The 25,176-nt window shown below is 42.3% G+C and overlaps 1 protein-coding gene across 1 annotated transcript in view; it reads left to right on the forward strand.

Annotated features, from left to right (window-relative positions):
• The window catches only part of LOC129710450 (clathrin heavy chain 1-like), a 76,435-nt gene that overhangs the window by 47,058 nt on the left and 4,201 nt on the right, over positions 1 to 25,176 (forward strand). The window contains exons 14-28 of the mRNA XM_055657405.1: positions 141 to 412; positions 6,732 to 7,058; positions 8,080 to 8,202; positions 8,640 to 8,785; positions 8,909 to 9,092; positions 9,177 to 9,369; positions 9,805 to 9,962; positions 11,096 to 11,260; positions 12,700 to 12,807; positions 13,051 to 13,218; positions 13,313 to 13,462; positions 14,305 to 14,436; positions 15,178 to 15,288; positions 15,547 to 15,717; positions 18,430 to 18,651. Coding sequence (XP_055513380.1) covers positions 141 to 412; positions 6,732 to 7,058; positions 8,080 to 8,202; positions 8,640 to 8,785; positions 8,909 to 9,092; positions 9,177 to 9,369; positions 9,805 to 9,962; positions 11,096 to 11,260; positions 12,700 to 12,807; positions 13,051 to 13,218; positions 13,313 to 13,462; positions 14,305 to 14,436; positions 15,178 to 15,288; positions 15,547 to 15,717; positions 18,430 to 18,651 — 2,630 coding nt within the window. The remainder of the gene's footprint in view (positions 1 to 140; positions 413 to 6,731; positions 7,059 to 8,079; positions 8,203 to 8,639; positions 8,786 to 8,908; positions 9,093 to 9,176; positions 9,370 to 9,804; positions 9,963 to 11,095; positions 11,261 to 12,699; positions 12,808 to 13,050; positions 13,219 to 13,312; positions 13,463 to 14,304; positions 14,437 to 15,177; positions 15,289 to 15,546; positions 15,718 to 18,429; positions 18,652 to 25,176) is intronic.

The following is a 25,176-nucleotide window of genomic DNA, read 5'->3' on the forward strand; positions in this document are numbered from 1 at the left end:
GTTTTGATGAGTATCTCCATGTAAGTTTTTTTTGGAAATCTGAAATTTGGAATAGTAATGGGGCCTTTGTGCTTGGGCTTTGGGTAAAAGTGTTGGCTCCCCTAAAGAACAAAATACCATGTAAAAGCTTTTCTTTTAAGGTCTGTTCTACTTTTTGGGCTCCATTGTAAACTTCAGTCAAGATCCAGAAGTTCACTTCAAGTACATTCAGGCTGCCTGCAAAACCGGTCAGATCAAAGAGGTGGAGAGAATTTGTCGTGAGAGCAATTGCTATGATCCAGAGCGTGTGAAGAACTTTCTCAAGGTAAACTCTTCATGGTTTGGCTTTGCCATAAACTCCATAATGTGCAGTTTAAAAGTTTTAACATGTTTCACGCAACCTTTGTCTTTCAGTTGGGACCAAAAACTCCTGTAGATTACCCAGTTTTCTTGAAGCTCCTCATGCCCGTGCACATGGAACACAGGAACCGGTCCTTTGGCCCACATTGTTTGTGCTGCACATGTCAAGATAAATTAAACTCAACTTCCTGCAGAGGAACCCGATCCCTCCATTCCCTTCATATCTGTGCTATCCAAAAGCCTCTTAAACACCATTCTCGTATCTGCCACCATCACCACCCGTTGCCCACTACAAAAAAAAAGCTCTCCTTTAAACTTTGCCCCTCTCACCTTAAAGCTATGCCCTTTAGTATTTGACATTTGCCATCCTTGGATAAAGGTTCTGACAGTCTATACTAATTGTGCCTGATTTTATGTTTCTGTCAGGTCTCCCCTCAACTCCGAGCTTTAGAGAAAACAGTCAACGTTTGTTTAACCGGCGCTTGTGTAATTTGTTCTCCATGTGTAATTCAACTTTGTGCTGACCTATGCAGGATCCATAGAACTGTTTAATAATGCAGCTATAATATTTGTCCCACTTGATAATGTAAACCATATCCACATCCAAAAAATGCACGTTTGAATTGGCTTGGTCGTTGAGCTGTGCTGCCAAAATGGTTCCATATTTACAATTCTTTGTGTCCTGACATAAACAGTTGCAAGTCACTTTGAGGTGTCATGTAACGTTTACTTTCTTAAACCAAGACTTTAAGCTATTCCTTGTGAATGAAGGATCTAGATTAAACCTTATTAAGACATGAACAGCTGCAGTCATTGCAGATGCCACTAAAGTGGGTGGTATCCCAGATAGCAAAGATGGTCATCAAAAATTAAAGGATCTTGATCAGTTAGGCAGGTGGGCTGAGGAATGGTTAAAGGAGTTTAATGCAGATAAGTGCAGGGTGTTGCGTTTTGGGAAGTAAACCCAAGGCAGGGCCAGCAGTGAATGGCAGGGATCTGGGAGTGCTGTAGAGCAGCGTGCAGTAGGTACATAGTTCCTTAAGTGGCATCACAGGTAGATACGGTAGTCAAGAAGGTTTTTGGTACATTGGGTTTCATCAGTCAGGGTATTGAGTATAGAAGTTGGGATGTTATGTACAGTTGTCCATGACATTGGTGAGGCCACATTTGGAGTATTTTTTTCAGTTTTGTTATGTTATTGGAAATGGAAAATGGCAATGTGTTATTGGAAGGATGCCATTTAACTGGAAAGAGGGCAGAGAAGATAGATACGGTGAATGCACAGTGTTTTACACAGATCTTTTGCTTTATTACTAACCTAAACCCCGCATCGAAGTTGCTCGGTCAAGGGGTCCAGTGCCATCTCCTATGGGAATACTCAGTCACGGATATCTAGTCTCCGATTGCCAAGCCAGTTTATGACCATGCCTTCGATTCCATGGAGCCCTAGCCCCTTTTGTAACCAATCTGCCATGAAGGACCTTAATCAAAGGATTTGATAAAGTTCCATGCACATTGTATCTTCTGTCCATTCCTTCATCAATCCATTGTGTTATCTCTGAAGATTTTACGTGTCATTGTGGGAATAAACTTGGTTTTTGAATGAGATTCTGCTCGGTGGCTAAGAGTGGGATGGAAATGATCTCGTGTACCTACTGGTAACGTTTGACTACTTAAAAAAACTGTATTGGTCTAATGTTGTACGGTTTGGGCGGGGTAAATTTGACGAATATTAGTCTAGGTCAAATCGGCGTTCTTGGCCACGGCGGCCCCCAGTCAACCTTGTCTGGACTAAATTGCCCTCAAAAAGCCATTCACCCGTGGCAACAAACCATTAAGGTTTATAAAGCTTAATCTAGCAATAGAACAGAGGACAAACTACAAAAGGGCTTGTGTCTACAAGTGGGCTAGTAATTTGAGAATTTTGGGGGGGGGTAAACCGTGTGATCAAACTGCTAAAAGCTTTTTCTACAGTGGTAAGTGTGTGAATGATCAACTTGGTTCTGCCGTGGATAATGGTCTGTTGTTGCGCGACTCATGGTTGCAGGTCCGGGTTGTGCTTTTTTTTTGCTGTCGGTGTTTCGGGAATGTGCAGACTTGGTATCCAGGTAACTTACTTTCAATGGCAGGTTGCATCTCCCTTTTGGGGTGCCCTTCCCTCTGTTTCAGCAGACTTGATCCTCTGTATTTTTGCAGAATAGTGCTCTTGGATGTGGAGATTGACTTAACCAGTTAGATACTGAGATCCACAAGCTTATTTCCCAAAAATGTATCTTTACATGACTGCTCTGCATGAACACCGACTGACAAGGCAATCCAACCTGCTTCAATAGCTTTGTCAAGAGATTTAGTTTGCACTTGGACATGTAAATTAAACCTTTAAAATATTGCAAAGCTATAGTCTTGACTGTTAGCAGGCTTGGTGGGTTTTAATGCGTCTTTGTATTTGTAACCTCATCCAAGCTAGGACATTGTCCAGGGTGCACCTTCAAACACTGCACCATGTTGAATTGCAAACCTGAAATCCATTTATCTGAATTCAAGGGAAAACTGCAATTGAAGGGGCACGATAATCATTAAGTCCACTAATTCAGATAACTAGATTATTGATTTTGCTCTCACTAGAGATTTTGGTGTCCTGATCTGAGCATTTTGAAGAGAACCTTGTAATAGTCAAACATCAGGTAAGACTTAACAAAAAAGATAGATGCCACCAAATTCTGATCCTCCTTTTTTTGCCATCCCTCTGGCTTTCTGGTTTACAGTCGCTTTGGCCGGCTGGTCCTTTTTATTGGTTTTTCAAGCAAGTCCACGTGAAGGATAATCTTTTTTCCCGGCGAATGGCCATGAATGATTGAGTTGTGGATTAGCAGCTGTATTTAAGAGCAGTTGTCTTTGAGCGTCTTTATACAACCAAGTCCTTGAATGATTACTATCAAATTAAGTTACCTAAACCAGAAGTAGAAACATTTTCCGTTAAGCCCGCGTTTAAAGGGAGCATGGGAAATAGGATCCTGATGAGTTGGGTGTGAAATCTTTCTCAACCATCTAGCAGATTGTAGATTGGGTTGTAGCTAATCTAGTTGTTTATTTGAAATTTAGACAGTTATGATGTTGCCTTTGTATAAATTGTCCTGATAAACTGACCTGCTGTAACTAAAGGTTTTGTACTCTGGCTTTGCATCTGCGGGATATAATCTTGTCTTAAACAATAGATGCATTAGCGAGAGTAGGCCATTTGGCCCTTTGCGATGCCACACCGCCATTCAATGGTGAATCATGGCCTGATCATCCATCAGGTATCGTACGCCCAGTTCCTGCCGTCCCTCTCCATGTCCCCTGACACTCCGCTATGATCTCTCAGTATTACTATCCTAGGTTCTCTCTTTCTCTCTTGAAAGTATCCAGAGAATTTGATTTAATTTATCAATGAACTTCAGCAGGCAAAACTAGTTTATGTCTTTCCATATAGCTTGGTGGAAATGTCAACTTATGGCCCTCCTTTTTTTATGACTGACTAGAACATTGGGGATTGGGGTAAGCACTTGGAGCTGGTATACTGCAGATTATGGCTGAAAGGTATAGGGAAAGTAATTTCTGAATTCCAGATTATAATTCCGTCCAATCTTATAACAATGTCTGCTTCCTGATCCCAGAGTGCTATTCTTGCAGCAATTACTAACTTAAAGATCCCTGCATTAGCTTTGGTTAGCTTTGGGTTTATTATCTTAATGCATCTAAATTTGGTTTGTCACAAAAATGCTCTTGGGCAAAGTTTGAAAATGGTCAAATTTGGACGAGTCTTTCTTGCATTTAAAACTACAGATTTGGTGCGGGAACCATTAACTGTTGTAATCTGAATTTAACATGTTCCTTCCTCAGCCGAGCAGCATGTACCACATCCTTGTGTTAAAAGATTGATTAGATGGACGATTAGACAAAGATGCATTTAAGATGGCTTGTTTTTGGAACCCTGTTCATAGCTAGCTGCTCATTCAGTCTCTTTTGCCCATAGCTAGTGTGACTCGTTGAGTAAGCTTGTTGCTCATGTTTTGGAATATGTTTGAATTAATCAAGACTAGAAATCTCGAGGTGAAATGCTAACCAATAAGTAGATTGGCTGTAGGGTTAAATACAGAGCTTGTATTGTAAACCTTATTTTCCCCTTTTCTCCACATTCTTCTCTTTAGCACTAAAATTCCTTTCATAGATGTGTCTAGGATATGGCCACTTTTGTAGTTTTTTCAATGTTTTGCACAATGTTTGATTAAATGCTATTGGAGACAATCTGCAGCATTTCTGTGTATCTTTAAAGATTTATTTTAAAATGTCATGAACAAAGGAGTTGGTTCATGGTCTTGAACTCCAAAGCTGCTCACTAAATGCTTTGTTTCTAGGAGGCCAAATGCGACTGACCAGCGGCCCCTGATTAATAGTTTGTGATCGTTTTGGGACTTTGTGTGATGCCGGTGTTGTATCTGTACCTGCAACAACCTTCAGAATTACATCGAGAACGATCTAGGGTCTCCAGAAGGTAAGTTCCTCTTCACTGGGACATGAGTGCCTTTTGCCCGTAAATTCCTTTTTTTTTGGTTCACGTGGCTTGTGTTTACGAGGGAGTCTGGTCGGTGGGGGGGGGGGGGGGGGTTCTTTCGTTCTCGGGGTTTCCTTTTCTTTTAAATTTTTCTTTTCTCTCGGGGGGGGGGGGGGGGGTGGGGGGGGGGGGGGTGGGGGGGGGGGGTGGGGGCTGGGGGGGGGGGGGGGGGGGGGGGGGGGGGGGGGGGGGGGGGGGGGGGGGGGGGGGGGGGGGGGGGGGGTGGGGGGGGGGGGGGGGGTCCTGGGGGGGGGGGGGGGGGGGGGGGGGGGTTCTGGGGGGGGGGGGGGGGGGGGGGGGGGGGGGGGGGGGGGGGGGGGGGGCCCATGGGGGGGGGGGGGGGGGGGGGGGGGGGGGGGGGGGGGGGGGTGTGGGGGGGGGGGGGGGGGGGGGGCACCTGGTGGGGGGGGGGGGTGGGGGGGGGGGATCAGGCACAAGTGAGGCCCATTTTTACATTATTTTCCTACTCTGCTGACCACTTGTTTAAGGGTGTGTTGTTTTTTTTTAAAAAAAACTGCATGGACTTATCTGTTGTCCTCCTGCAGTTGTTCATGCTTGCTGACTTGTTATGTGTCCAGAACTTAATTATGCTTGTGTGCAGTCTGATTTTCGTCAGTGCAGTTTACCAAGTACCCCCCCCCCCACCAGTCGTCGGTCCCTGAGTGGACGACTTGATGTGGATTGTGCTAGAGGAGTGTCATCAACGAACCGCGTGTATTTATGGGTGTATCGTTTACCCCCCTATTTTATGGGTCAGTTCTCCCACTATGATTCGACAACGGTTGCGGTCTCGCTAGCTAGACTTGACAGCGAAACAGGTATCTCGACCCATAACTATGCTGTGTAAACCTGTGCTCCCAGGCTTTAATTCTTGGTGCAATCTTAAGGCCACGCGTCTCCCTGGTTTCACCAATTACACTGTTCTTGTATCATCGTCTCTGTTTCAGCTACGAACTTTCCCGCCTGGTCTCCTGCTTGAGCTCCTCGTCCACTCGGCTCACCCTCTAGTCTCCCTTTTTCTTTACATCGTTGTTGTTCTTAAATCATAAGTATATGATCATTCGTGTTGATGTGATGACTTTATCATGTTCCAATAAGGCCTGTTGTCAGTGTGCGCTCGTTACTTTCATTGATTGTCCATTCACTAAGGGTCTATTGATTGCATTCTGTTCGGTAAAATTCACTCTGCAGACTAGCTCATACTTGTGCTCCATATATTTAGCGCTAACGCATCATAGGATTTCGTTTGTAACGCTCTTGAGTTCCTCACTGAATTTCCTACGTTTTACTTTTCTCCATTGTCCAGTACCCCCCCATTTCCTTCGCATCGACATCCCACTAGTTATCTGCAGCTGATGTCGGTTTTGGGTGCTCGATCTTGGGCATAATAACCACTCTTGCCGTCTTTGCCTTCACCTAGTATTTTGGCATTCTTAACAACACTACACTACTATCACCCTGCCGTTGCTAGCTATTGGCGTTTTGGCTCGTTATTTACTTCTTGCCTACGACGTTAGTCCCCCCAAAATTAGTTAGATTTACGTTACGTAAAATAGACATCCATATGATGAGTGTGATTCGGTGCTGGAGCTTGGTGTCTGGCTAAAGTTCAGATCTTCTTCTGTTCCCCTTAATTGTTTGCAAAACCGTTACAAAACTAGGATAAATTGTGCAAGACACACAGTGCTGGAGGAACTCTGTGGGTCAGGCAGTATGTTTGGAGTGAATGGCCAGATAACATTTTGAGTTGGGACCTTTCACTCGTGAGGATTTATTGATTTGGATTTTCGGCTGAAACAGATGCCAGATCTTGAGCTATGTTGCTGTTTGGATGGGAGTGGGGTGGGAAGAATGTGTTACCACCATTGTAAATGTGCACATTGTTTTCAGGCTGAAGTTGCTGCTGCCGTGGCTGGAGTCTCGAATTCATGAAGGTTGTGAGGAACCTGCCACCCACAATGCACTTGCAAAAATCTACATTGACAGCAACAACAATCCTGAGCGCTTCCTCCGGGAGAATCCATATTACGATAGCCGAGTGGTGGGCAAATACTGCGAGAAACGGGACCCTCATCTGGCTTGTGTGGCTTATGAGCGAGGCCAGTGTGACATGGAGCTCATCAATGTGAGTGTGGAGATCTTCATTTGTAGACTTGTGCAAAGGGCAGGACAATGGCATAGCTGATCGAGCTCCTGCCAGAGAACCAGGTGTGATCCCGACCTCTGGTGCTGTCCGTGTAGAGTGCATGTTCTTGTGACCACATGGGTTTCATCTGGGTGAGCCAGTTTCCTTCCACTTACCAAAGATGTGTGGGTTTGTAGGTGAACTGGTGTCTGTAGAATGCCCCTAACAGATGATTGATGTGGGCTGAAGGGCCTGTTTCCATGTTCTCAAAGATACAGCATGGAAGTGGGTCCTTCAGCCCACCAAGTCCCCGCTGACCAACAACCACCTGTTCACTAGTTCCATATAATCCTAGTTTCGCATCCTACACACTAGGGGGAATTTACAGATTATTATAAATCTATAAACCTGCACGTCTTTGGAATGTGGAAGGAAACCAGAGCAACTGAGAAAACCCATGTGGTCACAGGGAGAACATACAAACTCGTAGTGAGAATCTGTTGCTATAAGGCAGCAACTCTACCGCTGTGCCACTGTACCATAGTCAAAGATGTATCATGATCTACAAACTACAAAAAAAAAATGTAGCTTAATTTTACAAATTTCTCTTCACATTACTGCTTCATAGTCAGACTCCAGTGAATTGGCTATGTAAAAAATATAAGATTTGTAGGTGGAGGCAGTCAAACTGCAACCAGGAACATAAAACTGGTATAACACTGCACATGTTAACAATTAATATCTTTGTGTTAAATAGTTTTCTCCTGCAGTGGGATCCTGAGGATGCATTGACTGTCTGCTTAAAGTGGATTAACGCTCCAACTTGTCTTGAATAGACTACCAGTTTAAATCACTGGTCCTCTTTGAATACCAGTTGCCTTTTTTTTTTTTTGCCTTAACACGTTTTCTGAACAGATTTATCTTTGAGACTTAAGCATACAAGTTTGACAAAAGTTCAGTTTTTATTTTATTTTACATTTGCCTTTTAGAGTAACATGGAGCCAATCCCTCTCTATTACAGGTGTGCAATGAGAACTCGCTGTTCAAAAGTTTGTCTCGCTACTTAGTTCGCCGGAAAGATCCTGAGCTCTGGGCAAATGTTCTGCAAGAAACCAATCCTTTCAGGAGACCACTTATTGACCAAGTAAGGATCAGCGGTAACTTCCTACCTGAATTATTGGAATATATGGAGTACATATGGCCAGTTTATTCTACGTAGTAGCCTAAAAAATATTAGTCTTGAGGGTCAAAATTCTTTGAATCGTGAAACTGTACCCATTGTCATAATGGGAGCTAGCTCTTTAGAAATCACAGTATAATTTATTCAGGAAACATGAATGTAGCTCTTTTAGCAGTTTCACTCTTTTGAACTAGGCAGAGGGTAAAAATTTGGTTTGTGCGATCTTGATTTATCAAGAACTGAGCTGCTTTTGTATCGGAGCACTGATCGCAGTATTAGCCGCCCAGTTTGAGGTTATCCGATAGAATAACTGATGACATTGTCATCGATACGGCATAAATTGGCCTTTTTATTTTCTCAAAATTTGACTGCTTTAAAGCTTATGGTATACCTCTTTTCAGGTGGTACAGACTGCTCTGTCAGAAACGCAGGATCCTGAGGAGGTTTCTGTTACTGTGAAAGCTTTCATGACTGCAGACCTTCCAAATGAATTAATTGAACTGTTGGAGAAAATTGTCCTGGACAATTCAGTCTTCAGTGAGCACAGGTAAAAAATAAATTGATGTGATATCTCATTGTAAACTCAATGAGAAACAATAGCCTTAATCTTTATTTGATGATCTCAGCACAGGGCTCAATTCTAAGGTTGGTCTTTCTATTTTGAAACCAGGAATCTGCAGAATCTGTTGATCCTGACTGCCATCAAAGCCGACCGAACCCGTGTGATGGAGTATATCAACCGCCTGGACAACTATGATGCACCTGACATAGCAAACATTGCCATCAGCAATGAGCTCTTTGAAGAGGCATTTGCTATCTTTAGGAAGTTTGATGTCAACACATCTGCAGTGCAGGTAGGGTGGTGAAACTGGAGCATATTTCTGTATGTTGGAACTTTGGCATTTCAAGGGATGTCACAGCTTTTTGTACTTCTATAGGTGCTGATTGAACACATTGGCAATCTTGATCGTGCATACGAATTTGCTGAACGGTGCAATGAGCCTGCAGTGTGGAGCCAACTTGCTAAAGCCCAGCTGCAGAAAGAAATGGTTAAAGAGGCCATTGACTCCTACATCAAGGCAGATGATCCATCTTCATACATGGAGGTAGTAGAAGCAGCCAACAAAAGTGGTAAGTTTTCAAATGCTTAACCTACCAGTGCTTTTCATTGAACCTTTGTAACTAGTTTTTTAAGGTTTGGGTTTAAACCCATGTCATTTTAGGGGTAGTGGCACATCCTAGGGGAACTGTTTCTCAGTTCCTGCAAACTAGGTTCCATTATGACCTTGGGTACTGTTTGTGTCGTGCTTGCATATCCTGAAACAGAATGGATTTTCCCTGAGTGCTTGTGTTCTCTTCTACATGCTAAAGATATAAGGTTAATTGGTTAGCCTATTGTTTGCAACTAGTATAGTGCAATTGATGTGAATATGAGGGGAATATATTGCTGGAGGATTGAATTGATAGAACACAACCTATTGGTCATGTGGATTGACCATTCTATGCTTGGACAAAGTATTGTGAGCACACTTGCCTCTACTTATTTCCTTGATTTCTGTTCACCAGGGAACTGGGAGGACCTTGTTAAATATTTGCAGATGGCGAGGAAGAAGGCTCGAGAGTCTTATGTGGAGACGGAACTTATTTTTGCATTAGCAAAGACTAACCGGTTGGCAGAGTTGGAAGAGTTCATTAATGGACCCAACAATGCTCATATCCAGCAAGTAAGTGTTCCGTTCCAAACTGATAATCTTGCTCTCAACATACTGTTGTGCAAATTAGGACCGAGATGTTGTATATTTGGTTAAGAGGATTTGGGAGTAGAATGAAACTCTGACCAGGAATGGCAGCTTTTCCCTGATCTAAACTAGCAACTGAAGTAATTTGTGGAGATTTAACAGTGGGGATTCCATCAGTGTGGAATAGTTCCTATTCACTTAAGGCACTTGTTTTCCACGCTCAGAACTGCACAATCTGAGAAAGAAGCTCTGGTGTGAACACAAGCTGTAGTAGGCTAAGTATCATCTTGCCATTCAATAAGATTGTGGCTGATCCAATTTGAAGCTTCTTTCTTCACAACCTCTGACATAGTTTTAATTGCGGTTATTATTCAGTGACTCCACCTCTATTGAACTCTTGGCTGGGGAATTTCAGTCATGGCTCAAGGAAGAAATCTCTATTGGTTTTAATGGAATAAACCCCTATTCTGTGTTGATCCCCTCCAGTTCAACAGATTCCTTACTGGAGGAAATTACTTCTATATCCACCCTGCCAATCCCCAGCAATCCTTAACCTCTGTTTGTGCATCAGTCCCTTCATCCCAGGAATCTCTCATGAATTCAGTGCAAAGATAATTTATGAATTCCAAAATTGTACACACTACAGCGTTACAGGGGAATTGCGTTCTTAGAAAATGGAGATACTGCTTTTTTTTGATACAGTGAAATCATGTTCATCTGAGCGAGTCAAATTGTTTTGGTTCTCCCATGTATTTTGGGGTAAGATTAATGTTATTCCACAGCTCAAATTTAGTGATGCCGAATATGGTCCTTGAACATTCCAATGTTGGGTTTGCTTGTTCTCCAGGTGTGGTCTTGCCAGCACCTTGTAAAGCTACATCACAACTTGGATGAATGATACTTTATTATCATATGTGACATGTCACAGTGAGATTCTTTGTTTTTCCTATTTTAATACTTCCTGCCTCTGTTTTTTAATCCCATAAAACATCAATATTCCAAAAACCCTGATCTAACATGTGGTCCTGGTACAAAGTGAAATTCTGGTGAAGCCTTGATGTGGGGTTGAATGTCTGGGACTTGCTTGGATTGTTTATTTATAAGTCATTCGCTTGCAGGTTGGTGATCGTTGCTATGATGAGCAAATGTATGAAGCCGCTAAGTTGCTGTACAACAATGTTTCCAACTTTGGTCGTTTGGCGTCAACTCTGGTTCACCTTGGAGAATATCAAGCTGCAGTGGATGGTGCTCGCAAAGCAAACAGTACTCGTACTTGGAAGGAGGTACATTTTGTGCAATCTGTTACTTTGACTTCAGACATTTGTACCTATCAATGGCATATAGCTTTGTCGTAATCTTTGTCCATCTTGCAGTTAGCAGCAGTAAAACAATTTTCAGAAGTTGATGCTCACGAGATCTGCTCTGCCAGTTACTCTCCAGTTGGAAGCATTATTGTCATTCTTTGCTTTCTTTACTGAAATTCACTTATCCCTGAAAGGTGTTTTGGGACGGGTAGTTGGTGAAAGGTCACAGTGGCAGGGTAAATTGAAACTTACAGAATTCCAATATCCAGATTCCTTAAATACTTGGACTTGATCTTCCTTGCCCAGAACACTGCCCCTGGGCCTTCTGCACATCATTGGTCATTTGTGGGTTAAACATTTGTGACCAACTTATTCTTGCTGTTGTACTGCAGTTAACATCTTGAATCTATGCCACTATTCCTCCAATCACATGTTCCAAATTTCACTCCCCTTTATGGCACGTTATAAAGTTGTCAGTTTAAATCAGTGGTTCCCAACCTTTTTTTGGCCATGCTCCACCTAATCACCTCTAAAATCCTGATGATCCCCCCCCCCCATGTGGTAATATAGATCGGATCAACTCCGTTTCAGCTGATCTAAACGCCAATACTGGTTTAAACAAGCTTCAAAGCCATGGCATCCATAAAAGCAAAATGAAAAAGACAGTTAAAGTTCTGAGCAAGAACTAAAAACAAAAAAAAAAAAAAAAAAGAAAAAAACATTAGGTGGAAATTGCCCCCCTTAAAAATCAAATTGCCCCCCTGTGGGGCGTACGCCCCACGTTGGGAACCACTGATTTAAATAGATCGGATCAACTTTTCTCGTCTAATCTGCTAGTCGCAGCCTCGATCTAACAGCAAAGAAAACTTGAGGAACTCAATAGGTCGCACAGCTTTGGTGGGTGGAACAAAAGGAATCCTCAGTGGTGTGGGTCAAAATCCTGAATAAGGACGAAGTGGAGAGGGGAAATGGTCAGTATCTTCCTCCGTTTAGTCCTGATGGAGGTTGTCAACCTCTAATATTGAAAATTTGTTTATTTCTCTCTTCCTCCCCAACACACATGTGCACATTCATAGATGCTGCTTAACCCACTAATTAAGTTTAGCACCAGATTTCGGCAGCTGTAGTCTCCCGTATCAAACGAGCAGATCTGTCCGACAAGATTTTCCTTACTTCACGTTGTTTTGATTCTGTCCAATCCTTGAAATGCTCTAACTGAATACAGTTTTCCCTAGTAATATCTGGTTCCCTGTTTTCTTCTCAAGTAATGAAGACAACACCAATACATCTTCAAAGACATCAGCGGCATTAATGGCATTAGTGCAAAATCACAACCTCCATAAATCATAGCAAATCAATTAATTTCATAATTGATTCTGAATGTTTTTTCATCATTAATTCTACCCTTGTGTTTTCAGGTGTGCTTTGCATGTGTTGAGGGAAAGGAATTCCGTTTGGCTCAGATGTGTGGTCTCCATATTGTTGTGCATGCTGATGAACTGGAAGAACTTATCAACTACTACCAGGTAATGCCCGTCGTATTGAGAAATAAATCCGAGGTGGTCCCAAGGCTTTGGTCATAAGTTTAAAATTGAAGTCTGCTTAGCTTTTGACCACTACAGACTGTATCCCAACTTGATGTGTTTGTAAATTAGAAGATGACATTTAATTTACAAAGTTGGCTTTACATACATTAAGCATATTAAGAGATAGTGAAAATTTGGGTTGGCAGATTGGCATGAAGTATGATCTTCTGTACCTATTTACAGGATCGTGGCTACTTTGAAGAACTCATAACAATGTTGGAAGCAGCTCTGGGTCTGGAGCGTGCTCACATGGGAATGTTCACTGAACTGGCTATTCTGTACTCCAAATACAAACCGCAAAAGATGAGGGAACACTTGGAACTCTTCTGGTCCAGAGTCAACATTCCCAAGGTAACGTAACATTGCCTCCATTTAAAAAAAAAAAATAATTAAATTTAAAAATGCATTGTGTCCAAACATTTACTAACCATGTGTACCTGTACAGGTGCTGAGAGCTGCAGAGCAGGCTCACCTTTGGGCTGAACTAGTCTTCCTGTATGACAAGTATGAAGAGTATGACAACGCCATTATTACAATGATGAATCACCCAACGGATGCATGGAAGGAGGGACAGTTCAAGGACATCATCACAAAGGTAGTCTTCAATGGACAATTCTCTACCCATTCTCTGATCCTGGACGGGTGGCATATTCTTTTTCCTAGTTTTAGACCTACAGCATGGAAACAGGCCCACCGAGTCCATGCTGACCATCGATCACCAGCTCTCTAGTTATTATTCCCACTTTCTCAATCACTCCCTACACACTCGAGGCAATTTACAGACCAATTAACCGACAAACCCGTATGTCTTTGGGATGTGGGATGGAACCGGAGGAGACCCACGCAGTCACGGGGAGAACGTGCAAACTTCACACAGACAGCACCTGGGTCAGGATTGAACCCAAGTCTCTAGTGCTGTGAGGTAGCAGCTGTGCCACTGTGCTGCCCTAGGTGTAAAGAAATTTGATCTGACTGAATATCTGCTGCCTTGTGGTCCAATGAACGTAATGGTTTTAAGCTGTGTAAAATAAGGAAAATACTGACTTTACTATAATTTCTTACATTTTGTCTGAAAATACAATGCTTTATAAAATCTTCTGCAGTAAAGAATGGAACATTTTTAATACCATTTCAATCCACTGGGTGACACTAAAACTACTTTCCTGTGATTGAGAAATGTCTTCAATTTGAGTTAATCAAACATTAAGATCCATCAGGGGTTGGATGTGGAATAGGTAATATTCAAAATGCAGCAGTTTGTTACCTGCAACACTCAGTACTAATTACTAGTTTGCAATGGGGATACAAAACAAAAGAACTTGCAGTGCATTCATGGAGGTGAAGTGTATAAACCTCCCAATATCTTCTTGTAGTTGTTGGGAATGTTGGCTGGAAACCTGCTGCTTTTAATTTTATATATTTTGACTATCTTTCCAGGTGGCCAATGTGGAGCTGTATTACAAAGCAACACAGTTCTACTTGGAATTTAAGCCTCTTTTACTGAATGACCTGCTCATGGTGTTGTCACCTCGTCTGGATCACACGCGTGCTGTGAACTACTTCACTAAGGTACTTCCTGCAGGTTCTTCCATTTAGTACTGCTCTAAGCATTTCTCAAACCAGCTGAGATTTATGGGGAAAGGCATATAAGTTGGTTGTTCAATGATACTCCCAGCGAAGATCACTAAAATTTAAAAGAAAAATACTGAAAGCGAAACCAGCTATCCGCCCAGTTGATATCTGTTAATGGACCGGGTTGGTAGTTGGAATGGACCTGCTGGTCTGCCGTGGCTATTTGCTGCAGTACTGACGCAGATGCTGGTTTAACAATGTTAGCTGCAGTTATCCTTGAATTTGAGTAAAAACACCTGGTGTTGTTGCTGGACAAGGTGACACTGGCACAGATCGTGTTCCCTGATTATATCTCCTTGCAATGATTCCAAAACAACGTTCCACAGAGGATCTATTTAGAAAAACAAGGTATTTTTATTTTGATATGCACAATCATATAGCAAGAAACAGGCCCTTTGGCCCAACTTGACCAAACTGATTAAAGTAGGCATGTCTATCCAAGCTAGTCGTGTTTGTCTACATTTATCCCATATATCCCCTGAACTGTTTTAATCCATGTAACTGTTCAAATAGCTTTTTAACATTGTAATTGTGCCTCTGGAAGTTCATTCCATTCACTTGCCACCCTCTGTGGTTCCCACCATGTCAAATTTGGCTTAATTTAGAGGGTTGGCTGGTAATTTGTAAAACCTATTAATCAAAAGGAGGTTGCAAATGCTTTTTAATTTGTCTCTTCAGGTTAACCAATTGAATCTTGTGAAACCCTACCTACGTTCTGTACAAAGCAACAACAACAAGTCGGTGAATGAATCGCTGAACAATCTCTTCATCCAAGAGGAAGACTACCAGGTGAGTTAAACTGGGGAATGGAAGGTCTTGAACCAAGTACTTGGAATTTTATTTAGCCAGATATTAAGTGAATGAAGCAACTAGATTGTTCTTATAATCTGGAAAGTTGTTGGATGGAATTGGTGACACAGATTTTCAAACCAAGTGTGTTGTGGGTGAGGTTAACTAGTAACTCTTGAAGTGTCCAACAGTACTTCATGTATGAAATGGAAGCTTTTTTAAAGTTTCTATAACCAGATAATATTTCTATTTGCTCAGGCTCTGCGCACATCCATAGATGCGTACGACAACTTTGATAACATTTCCCTCGCTCAACGGCTTGAGAAGCACGAGCTGATTGAATTCCGTCGAATTGGTGCTTATCTCTTCAAAGGCAACAATCGCTGGAAGCAGAGTGTGGAGCTGTGCAAGAAAGACCGCCTATACAAAGTAAGAACTTGTGATTTGGATTTGTGAGAAAATAGTAAATTCTGAAGGGTGATATAGTGATGCAGCCGGTAGAGTTGTTGCCTCACTGCACCAAAGACCTGGGTTAAATCTTGATCGCTGGTATTAACTGTAGAGTTTGTGTGTTTTCCCCGTGACTCTGGGTTCTCTGTACGCGAGCGATAGAATCTGGGGGCAATTGGTTGATAATACGGAGAGAATTAAGTTGGATTACGTTAGTGTAAATGAGTTGCTAAATTTTGAAAAAAGGCTGGCGGGACAGGTTCAAGGGTTTGGTTTAGTCCAGGGGTCAGCAACCTTTTTTGCATAAGGTCCAGGGCCCATGTTTGTGAGCGGATGGCGGGCCACATCTATTGCCATAGATGGAGGTAATAATACATACTAACTAAATTAGTAATTAGTAATAATACATACTAATAATACATAGTTTTCACGTGTTTTTCAATTAGTCTTCTGCAGTTTCGCCTGCATGCCCTTGGACTAGCTGCAGTTCCCAGATCCCTCGCGTCCCCGGGACTAGCTGCAGTTCCCAGGTCGCCTGCCCCGGGACTGGCTTTAGTGCCCAGGTCGCCAGCGAGCCCTGGGACTAGCTGCAGTTCTAAGGTCGCCTGCGAGCCCCGGGTCTAGCTGTTGAGTGAGTTTCTGGCATGATCCCTGACCCCCTCCTTCTCAACGCTCCTGCCCTCCCCGCAACTTTATCCCTGGCGGCCCAGCCGTGCTGACCCGGGCCGCTGTACTGAGGGATAGCCAACTGTATCTTTCTTGGCTAAAAATCTAACCTTCGGCCTCCAAGACGCAGGTAAATTTTCGGGCCTTATTTTAGGATAAAAAATAGCGTCATCATTGTTGAGAAATGCAGTGTATATGTATATATATTCGGGAGTGATTTCCCGAAACACAGCCAAAACGATATACGATAGCGCTACAATTTTTGGCCCTCCTTACTCACCATTGTCCTGGGGTGTGCAATAGCCAAGTTTCGTTCAGATTGATGGTATATTTTACAAGTTATTCACATTTTAAACATTACAAAAAAACACTTTTACACTTACCCTACCCGTCACAATAGGATCCTGAATGTTATTTACATAATACATTAAAAAAATCGCAATTTTCATTTACATTGATTTTATTCTTTAAAAAAAACTGTTTTAATTAAATTCTTCAGTTTTCATTGCCAGCTAACATTGTGTTTAGGTTATTTTAAAGAAAGCACGATTTTCATTGAGACTTTTATTTTTATTTTTTTTAAATCACGATTGTCATTGTGGGGGCGGGGAATGGGGGAGGCTTCATTAAAATAAACTTTGCGGTTTTCATTGCAGGGGATGGGATAGGAGTTTTCATTTTTGTTTTTAAATCACACTTTTCGTTGTGGGGGTGTGGAATAAGTGGAGGCGAGAGGGGGGGTAGAGAGGGAGGGGAAAGTGGGGGGGGTGAGGAGGGAGAGTGGGGGACAGAAGGGCAGTGGGGGAGGTGGGGGGTGGGGATAGGGGGGGGGGGTGAGGTGTGGGGGAGCAGGGGGATAGAGGGAGGGGGGTAGGGAGGGGAGAGGGGTTATGGAGGGAAGGGGCGAGTGACTGACGGTAGGGGAGGGCGAGGTGAGGGAGGGAGGAGGAGAGGGGAAAAAAAGAGGGAGGGTGAAGAGGGGGGGAATGAAGGAGTATGGGGTAGGAAGAGGGATGGTAAAGTGATGGAGGGGGGGATGGGGTGAGGGGAGGAAGCAGAGGAGGGTGAGGAGAGGGAGGATTATGGAGGAGGGGAATAGGGGACTGAAGAGGGAGAGTGAGATGCGTTCACATTTATCTTATTTTACAGGTTATTGCCATTTTTAACTTAAAAAATGTCACAATCGCGCTCCCACTTGCCGTTGGCGCCTGTGCAGCTGGGGAGGGTTGGCGTGACTCGTGTCACAGCGGTCAGCCGCGCCTGTGCAGGTGTGGGCTATGGGTCAGTGCTGGAATATTGCCTGGGGGACGGGCCCAACAGGTCCGCACCTGGTCTAGTAACATTTAAAAGGCACTTGGACAATTACATGGATTGGAACGCTGACGCGTTGGGCCAAAGTGCATTTTTGCGCAGTATGTATCTGATTCCAAGGCTGCTGGCGTGCAGAATAATCAAAGAAAACAGTTCACAACTTGGAACCCGAGATCTAATGGACCTTGGAGGTTTAAACGTGTAATGTAGCTTTGCTTGTGCTTGCTGTTAAGTTGTTGGTTCTAAAGCTATCATTTTGAACTTTACATCAAATAATGCATTAACTGGCTAATCACTGGGCTTCTATTTACAAATCTATCAATGAAACTTTTCAATTGACAGCAGGAATTGGATCTTCATACAGTGAATGGAACGGTAGAATATAATTTATGGGGGGCTGGATAATTTGGCAAACCCAAGAAGCGTATGTTGAACAGTTTTGGAGAAGGCCAATTCTATTGTCTAAAAGATACTCGGAAGCCAGTTGGCTCTGACAAGAATGTACATGAGCAATATCCTATTCATGAAAACTAGCCTATCGGCTTTGCTTTCTGTAGGAGTGGGTATCATACTCATTGTACAAATTGCTGTATGTAAACATTTGCAGATCTTGCAGGTATTTGGATGTTGGATGACTTTGGAAACCAGTACATTGGCTTGGTCATGTATATGCCATATTTCTTCAAATCAAAGACCGGCTTTGCTCTGTTTCAGGATGCTATGCAATATGCATCGGAGTCGAAGGATACGGAACTGGCCGAGGAGCTGCTGCAATGGTTCCTGCTAGATGGAAAGAATGAGTGCTTTGCTTCCTGTCTCTTCACGTGTTATGACCTGCTGAGGCCAGATGTTGTGCTCGAGGTATCCTGGAGGCACAACATCATGGATTTCTCCATGCCGTACTTTATCCAGGTGATGAGGGAATATCTCTCAAAGGTAAGTGATCAGTAAACTGACCTTAAGGATGAGTGGCCTGATCACAGATTGTGTTGGGCATTACATTATGTAATTAATCAAATAGCTTCAACATAGGTACTACCCGGTGGCACGATTTAAGTAGTAAGTCGCTCCTAATTGACTGGGACATGATGTACAAATTGCTGAGATTTTGTTTATGAGACTTCGGTGCTGAAATATTGGCAAAGCCAGCCAGCTGAATAAAAGCAGTGTCAATTGAGCATGTAAAACCTTGTGATTTGTGCCACATTTGAGCACTGCTATCTCATCCTGTTTTCATTCCCTGTACTGAAGGCAAGTTTAGGAAGATTGGCTGACAGCCAATTTCCATCGTTCAGGCTAGACGTGGGGCAGCATCAGATGACTGGCCCTTGCGCCAATTATATTGCAAGTTAGTTGGAGCCTAATGGAAAAGCCGGATTATCCCTGAAGCAGGGGTTAATTACCGAAGTCTTTAATTGAAGTGCTTAATTTTAGCATAATATAAATATGTTTTGGCTAGAAATATCCACTAACTTCCAATGATTTGTTTCTTTGATTGCAGTGAAGGTTTGTATAATTTAAATTCTGTCCCCTCTATTTCCCCCTTTGCTGCAAAGTTGTTATTCAACTATTTGAGCTGGTTATCATTAGACTAGTCCCAATGTTGTAATGGTGCTGTCAGTGAGCGCTATTTGACTATGGTTACTGTGGACACCCACTTGGTACATTCAACAACTGACCAATAATGTTAGCTCATGGAACAAGCTACCAGGACCCAAAGTTTGCTGCAAAGTTCCACTGTTCTTCCTACTTGCCATTCAGGTGTGCTCAATTTGTTTTGAACTTTGTTTTTATATATTGACTTGACCAGATTTCTTGTGAATTCTGAATATACAGCTGTGTTTAGTTGGTACAAATTAAAATCTTACAAGCTGGGGACCTAACCTACAGTGGCTTGCAAAAGTATTCATACCCATTGAACTTTTCCACATTTTGTCACGTTACAACCACAAACGTAAATGTATTTTATTGGGATTTTATGTGATAGACCAACACAAAGTGGTGCATAATTGTGAAGTGGAAGGAAAATGATACATGGTTTTCAAATATCTTTACAAATAAAAAACTGAAAAGTGTGGCGTGCAAAAGTATTCAGCCCCCCTGAGTCAATACTTTGTAGAACCACCTTTCGCTGCAATTGCAGCTGCAAGTCTTTTGGGGTATGTCTCTACCAGCTTTGCACATCTAGAGACTGACATTTTTGCCCATTCTTCTTTGCAAACTAGCTCAAGCTCAGTCAGATTGGATGGAGAGCGTCTGTGAACAGCAATTTTCAAGTCTTGCCAGAGATTCTCAATTGGATTTAGGTCTGGACTTTGACTGGGCCATTCTAACACATGAATATGCTTTGATCTAAACCATTCCATTGTAGCTCTGGCTGTATGTTTAGGGTCGTTGTCCTGCTGGAAGGTGAACCTCCGCCCCAGTCTCAAGTCTTTTGCAGACTCTAACAGGTTTTCTTCCAAGATTGCCCTGTATTTGGCTCCATCCATCTTCCCATCAACTCTGACCAGCTTCCTTGTCCCTGCTGAAGAAAAGCATCCCCACAGCATGATGCTGCCACCACCATGTTTCACAGTGGGGATGGTGTGTTCAGGGTGATGTGCAGTGTTAGTGTTCCGCCACACATAGCGTTTTGCATTTAGGCCAAAAACTTCAATTTTGGTCTCATCTGACCAGAGCACATTCCTCCACATGTTTGCTGTGTCTCCCACATGGCTTGTGGCAAACTGCAAACGGGACTTCTTATGGCTTTTTTTTATCAACAATGGCTTTCTACTTGCCACTCTTCCATAAAGGCCCGATTTGTGGAGTGCACGGCTAATAGTTGTCCTGTGGACAGATTCTCTCACCTGAGCTGTGGATCTCTGCAGCTCCTCCAGAGTTACCATGGGCCTCTTGGCTGCTTCTCTGATCAATGCTCTCCTTGCCCGGCCTGTCAGTTTAGGTGGACGGCCATGTCTTGGTCGGTTTGCAGTTGTGCCATACTCTTTCCATTTTCGGATGATGGATTGAACAGTGCTCCGTGAGATGTTCAAAGCTTGGGATTTTTTTTATAACCTAACCCTGCTTTAAACTTCTCCACAACTTTATCCCTGACCTGTCTGGTGTGTTTCTTGGGCTTCATAATGCTGTTTGTTCACTAATGTTCTCTAACAAACCTCTGAGGCCTTCACAGAACAGCTGTGTTTATACTGAGATTAGATTACACACAAGTGGACTCTATTTACTAATTAGGTGACTTCCGAAGGCAATTGGTTGCACTGGATTTTATTTAGGGGTATCAGAGTAAAGGGGGCTGAATACTTTTGCACGCAATACTTTTCAGTTTTTTATTTGTAAAAGTATTTGAAAACCATGTATCATTTTCCTTCCACTTCACAATTATGCGCCACTTTGTGTTGGTCTATCACATAAAATCCCAATAAAATACATTTACGTTTGTGATTAACGTGACAAAATGTGGAAAAGTTCAAGGGGTCTGAATACTTTTGCAAGCCACTGTATACCCTTTAGCTTATCCAATGGGGAGGATAATATTGTGGGCTGCCTCAAGCGTTGTTTGGCTACTACCAAATGTAAATCATCTCAACCTTGGTATGGAGTTGATACTCTGGATTGATTTTGCTATACTGCAGCTAAACTTTGAGCAGTGTAAATTTCAATAGTATTTTCTGGTGGGCTGCTGGAAATGTCGGCCACCACAGCATTTTATCCAGTTCTTATATCAGAAATTCCCGCAGTTACTCTAGCAACTTTGCATTCCTGTGCAGAAATGGATCCTTGCTATGTCTTAAGATTTTGCTATACTTGTAAGCAGTTTTATTTTGCAGACAGATGAATGGTATGATAAAAGTGGGTTTGGAAACCAGTTCATTTAGCTACGTGGTGTATTTTACACCACATTTTGTAGGTCAGAACCACAATACAATTGGCCTTTTGCAGATAATTAACTGCTTTGGGATTAAATCACTCATTTTCCTACATAGGATGTTGAACTATATAATTTCTGTTCCAAGTTAAGCAAATTAATACTTAAAAGCCCTTGCTACTTTAGTGTATGAACTGGATGTTAGATGGCTAGGGAAATGGTTAGTTTAGAGAGTTCCTGGTTGGTCTATAATCTTCTATGGTAAAGGCATGACATTGCAGATTTTGCTCTAACTTTCAATTGTATTGATTCAATCACATCTGGCCAGATCAGTTTTATTCTACTGGTATTCATCTGTACAGTTGGTGTCCTTCTGATGTTTTGTGGTACACTAAAATGCTCCTCTTTACTGTTTTCTCCTCCTTCCCCTGTCTTCCTTTTTACCTTTCATTGTGAGTTGTTCTTTTTGCTATTTTGCTTTTTTTCCCTTCTGCTTTATGTGCTGGACATGGAGTTTGGATTCTAAGCCGCTACCCTCTGAATTTCCTTGCAGGTTGATGAAATAAAGAACAAGGTGAAAGTTGACTCATTTTCCATCTTAGTTCTGGAGACACAGGAACTCTGCATGCTATGTTTCCTTCCCATCTTACACTGCTTTTTAAAAGTCCACTATATCCACTGCAGCTCCTTTTCAAGCAGAGCTATTGAAGTAGTTCAGTGAGGACCCCCAGTGTCCTAATAGTCACTGGTAGGAGATCGTAGGTGACCATATGGTGACTGGTTCCCAACCTCTGTCTTGAAACTGGACTCGTTTTCACATTCTAGTGTAAAACCCCAAGGCAAAGTTTAAATGTGAGAATATTAAAATGCAAATATTCATGTCTCAGAGGATTGAGCTAATTCTAGTCAATTATGCGACAGATACAAGACACTGAAGATTTTATAATGGAATCTGCCCCACGTGCTGTGTAACTAATAGTCCATGGATTGAAATGGACTTTGGCCAAATTTTTACGGCAAGAATAAATGCAATTTACAAGGATACTTTCAAATTGTAGCACCAAATTCCCATCAAATGTTAGTTTTGTGCTGATTCCACAGATGAATTTTCACATGGACCTGGGGACAAATATCTTCAGTGGTTCTAGGTACAGCCATTGATCAGCACTTCTTGCTTGCCTCCCCCCCCCCCCCCCCCCCCCCCTCCCAGCCACTGTGTGTGTGAAAAATGGGTAACTGAACTGCAGTGTTTCTTTAAAACTCAAGCATGTGCAACTCTTGTCCACAAGGTCACCTTTGTGGCCATAAAGCATTGCTGTCTGGCTGCATGTGTGCTTTTGAAGAGCCTGTTTGGCAAACCATCTCTAGTCCATCTTTTTGTTTTGCCTCGGTACGATTGCCTCTTTTTCATGCACACACACACATGTCAATTTTTTAATAAAAGGATTGTGGAAAAGCCTTTGCATTTTTTTCTAACTGCTATTAACAAGGGGTATGTAAAGAATTTTCAATTAAGTTTTTCATGCAGATCAGTTTAAAACTAGTCTTGTGCATCATTTACTAGGTATTCAGTTCTACGTAATGTATCCAGTTAATGCAGGAAGGATGGAAGGTGTCCTAAGCTTTCTAAGGTGATGCATTTTGGCATGAAACTAAATTTGTTCAAGACAGGTTTATAACATTGAGAATGATTCCATATGCACTACCACATGTCACGTGATGTACTCGGGTGGCAGTGAACATTTCCTTGTGCATGGTGTATTCTTTCTTGGGCTTCAAATTTGGGTCGGTAGGTTATTCCTACTTGGAAAATCCAATGCAATTTAGTGACCGATTGGAACGAGATCGCACAATTACTTTCAACGTTTCAATGAGATTGTGGAGGAACAGCTGCACTGAGATACTTTCATACCAGTCTCCATTATCTAACCACTTTCATTTTGAAACTAACAAAATAGTTGACTGCAAGCAAAAAGGGAGGAGACACTTGGTTAAATGTTTGGCTGAAGAGCTGCCAAGGTTTCTTTAGATTGATAAACAGATCTGATACAGAAACTATTGTTAAAACTGAACACATTTTACATAGAAAGCAATATGTGCTTTGGAGTGGACAACTTGAATACCGTTTATTAGTGTTTCCTTGTCTGTGATCCTGATGGGATGTTTAGTTACGAAGATCACACTGGTCTCTAAGCATCTGTTTTCGCAAGTTTGTGTTTAGCTCAAAACTACTTTAATAATGGCGTGTGTAAATTTCTCAACGCAATTTAGCAATCAAGCTATCAATCAAGCAAGTGGCAGTGGTTAGGCTATATGTGAACAACTGTGTACAGTTCCGGTTGTCACATGCAGGAAGATGTGGTAACAATGGAGTGCAGAAGAGATTGGCCAGGAATGATGTTGGCTGGTATGAAAGATTTTAGTTCTATGGATAGATAGATTGAATAGGCTGGGTTTGTTTCCATTGGAACATTGGCTGATAGATGACTTTGGAGGCTTAAATATTTTCTCCAGGCAGGAAAGTCTAAAACTAGAGGGCATAGGTTCAAGTGAGAGGAGAGGAGTGAAGTTTATCCAGAGGTTGGTGGTCATTTGGTACAAGATGCCTGAGGTGGCAATGGAGGCAGATATAATTATAATGTTTAGAAGACATTTGGTTTGTACTCGATGATGCTAATGCAGGCAAATGGGAAGAGCAGAGATTGGTATTGTATTTGATATGGACGTTAGACTGGAGGGCCTATTTCTGTACTGTACATCTCATTAATCTAACCCTGAGAACCTCGCAGGTGAAAATTTGAATATGGCTGCAAAATCACTTCTGTCTTCACCACTAAACTCCCTCCATGAACTGGAGTCCCTCATTAATCTGGAGTTGCTTGATTTCGTATCAAACTGCCCACTTGCACTATTAACAGCTTTTTGATAGAAATTAATGCAAGTAGATTACTGTAGGTAGACAAGTTCAACTAACAGCTTTCATAGAAGATCCCATTTGTTTAGACTGGCAGAGCAGACCCATTTCTCCGTGCCACTAACTTGATTTATTACAGCTTGTTCTTGATCTGCCCCGTTTAATTTCTCTGCATACCTCTGACTAATACAGTAACACCTGTTTTCATTAACAAGCATGGGATTGGGAGACCATTCAATGGATGAAAAATTTGCATGCAGTAGTCAGCAACCGGGTGTCCAAGATTTTCACTATCCATTTAATTTTTGCAGTTGGACTTGAGCTGTTTATACCATTTTTAAGATGAGGGTAAATGGCTCCTTGCTGCAGTGTAGTTTCAAGTTCATCCCTCAAGCTGCCTCTTGTCAACAGGAACAAGAATTCAACAGAGCTCGACAAGAATTCAGAGTTTTGAGCTCTTGAAACACAGCAAAGTCATCAGCAGCCCATCAGTGAGAACTTATTGCATTATGAACTGGGTGGCTTGTTGGGACATTGAAGAATCAAACACTTGTGTGGTGTACAAGCAACACAGAATTTGGAAACTTTTCACAACCTTTGCTTCTCTGAGTGGGGATTAATCTCATTGAGCATTGCAAGCATGTGTCAATTGTGACAAAACATTTCAATTTTTTTG

This window comes from Leucoraja erinacea, chromosome 28, assembly GCF_028641065.1.
Source record: "Leucoraja erinacea ecotype New England chromosome 28, Leri_hhj_1, whole genome shotgun sequence".
NCBI lineage: Eukaryota > Metazoa > Chordata > Chondrichthyes > Rajiformes > Rajidae > Leucoraja > Leucoraja erinaceus.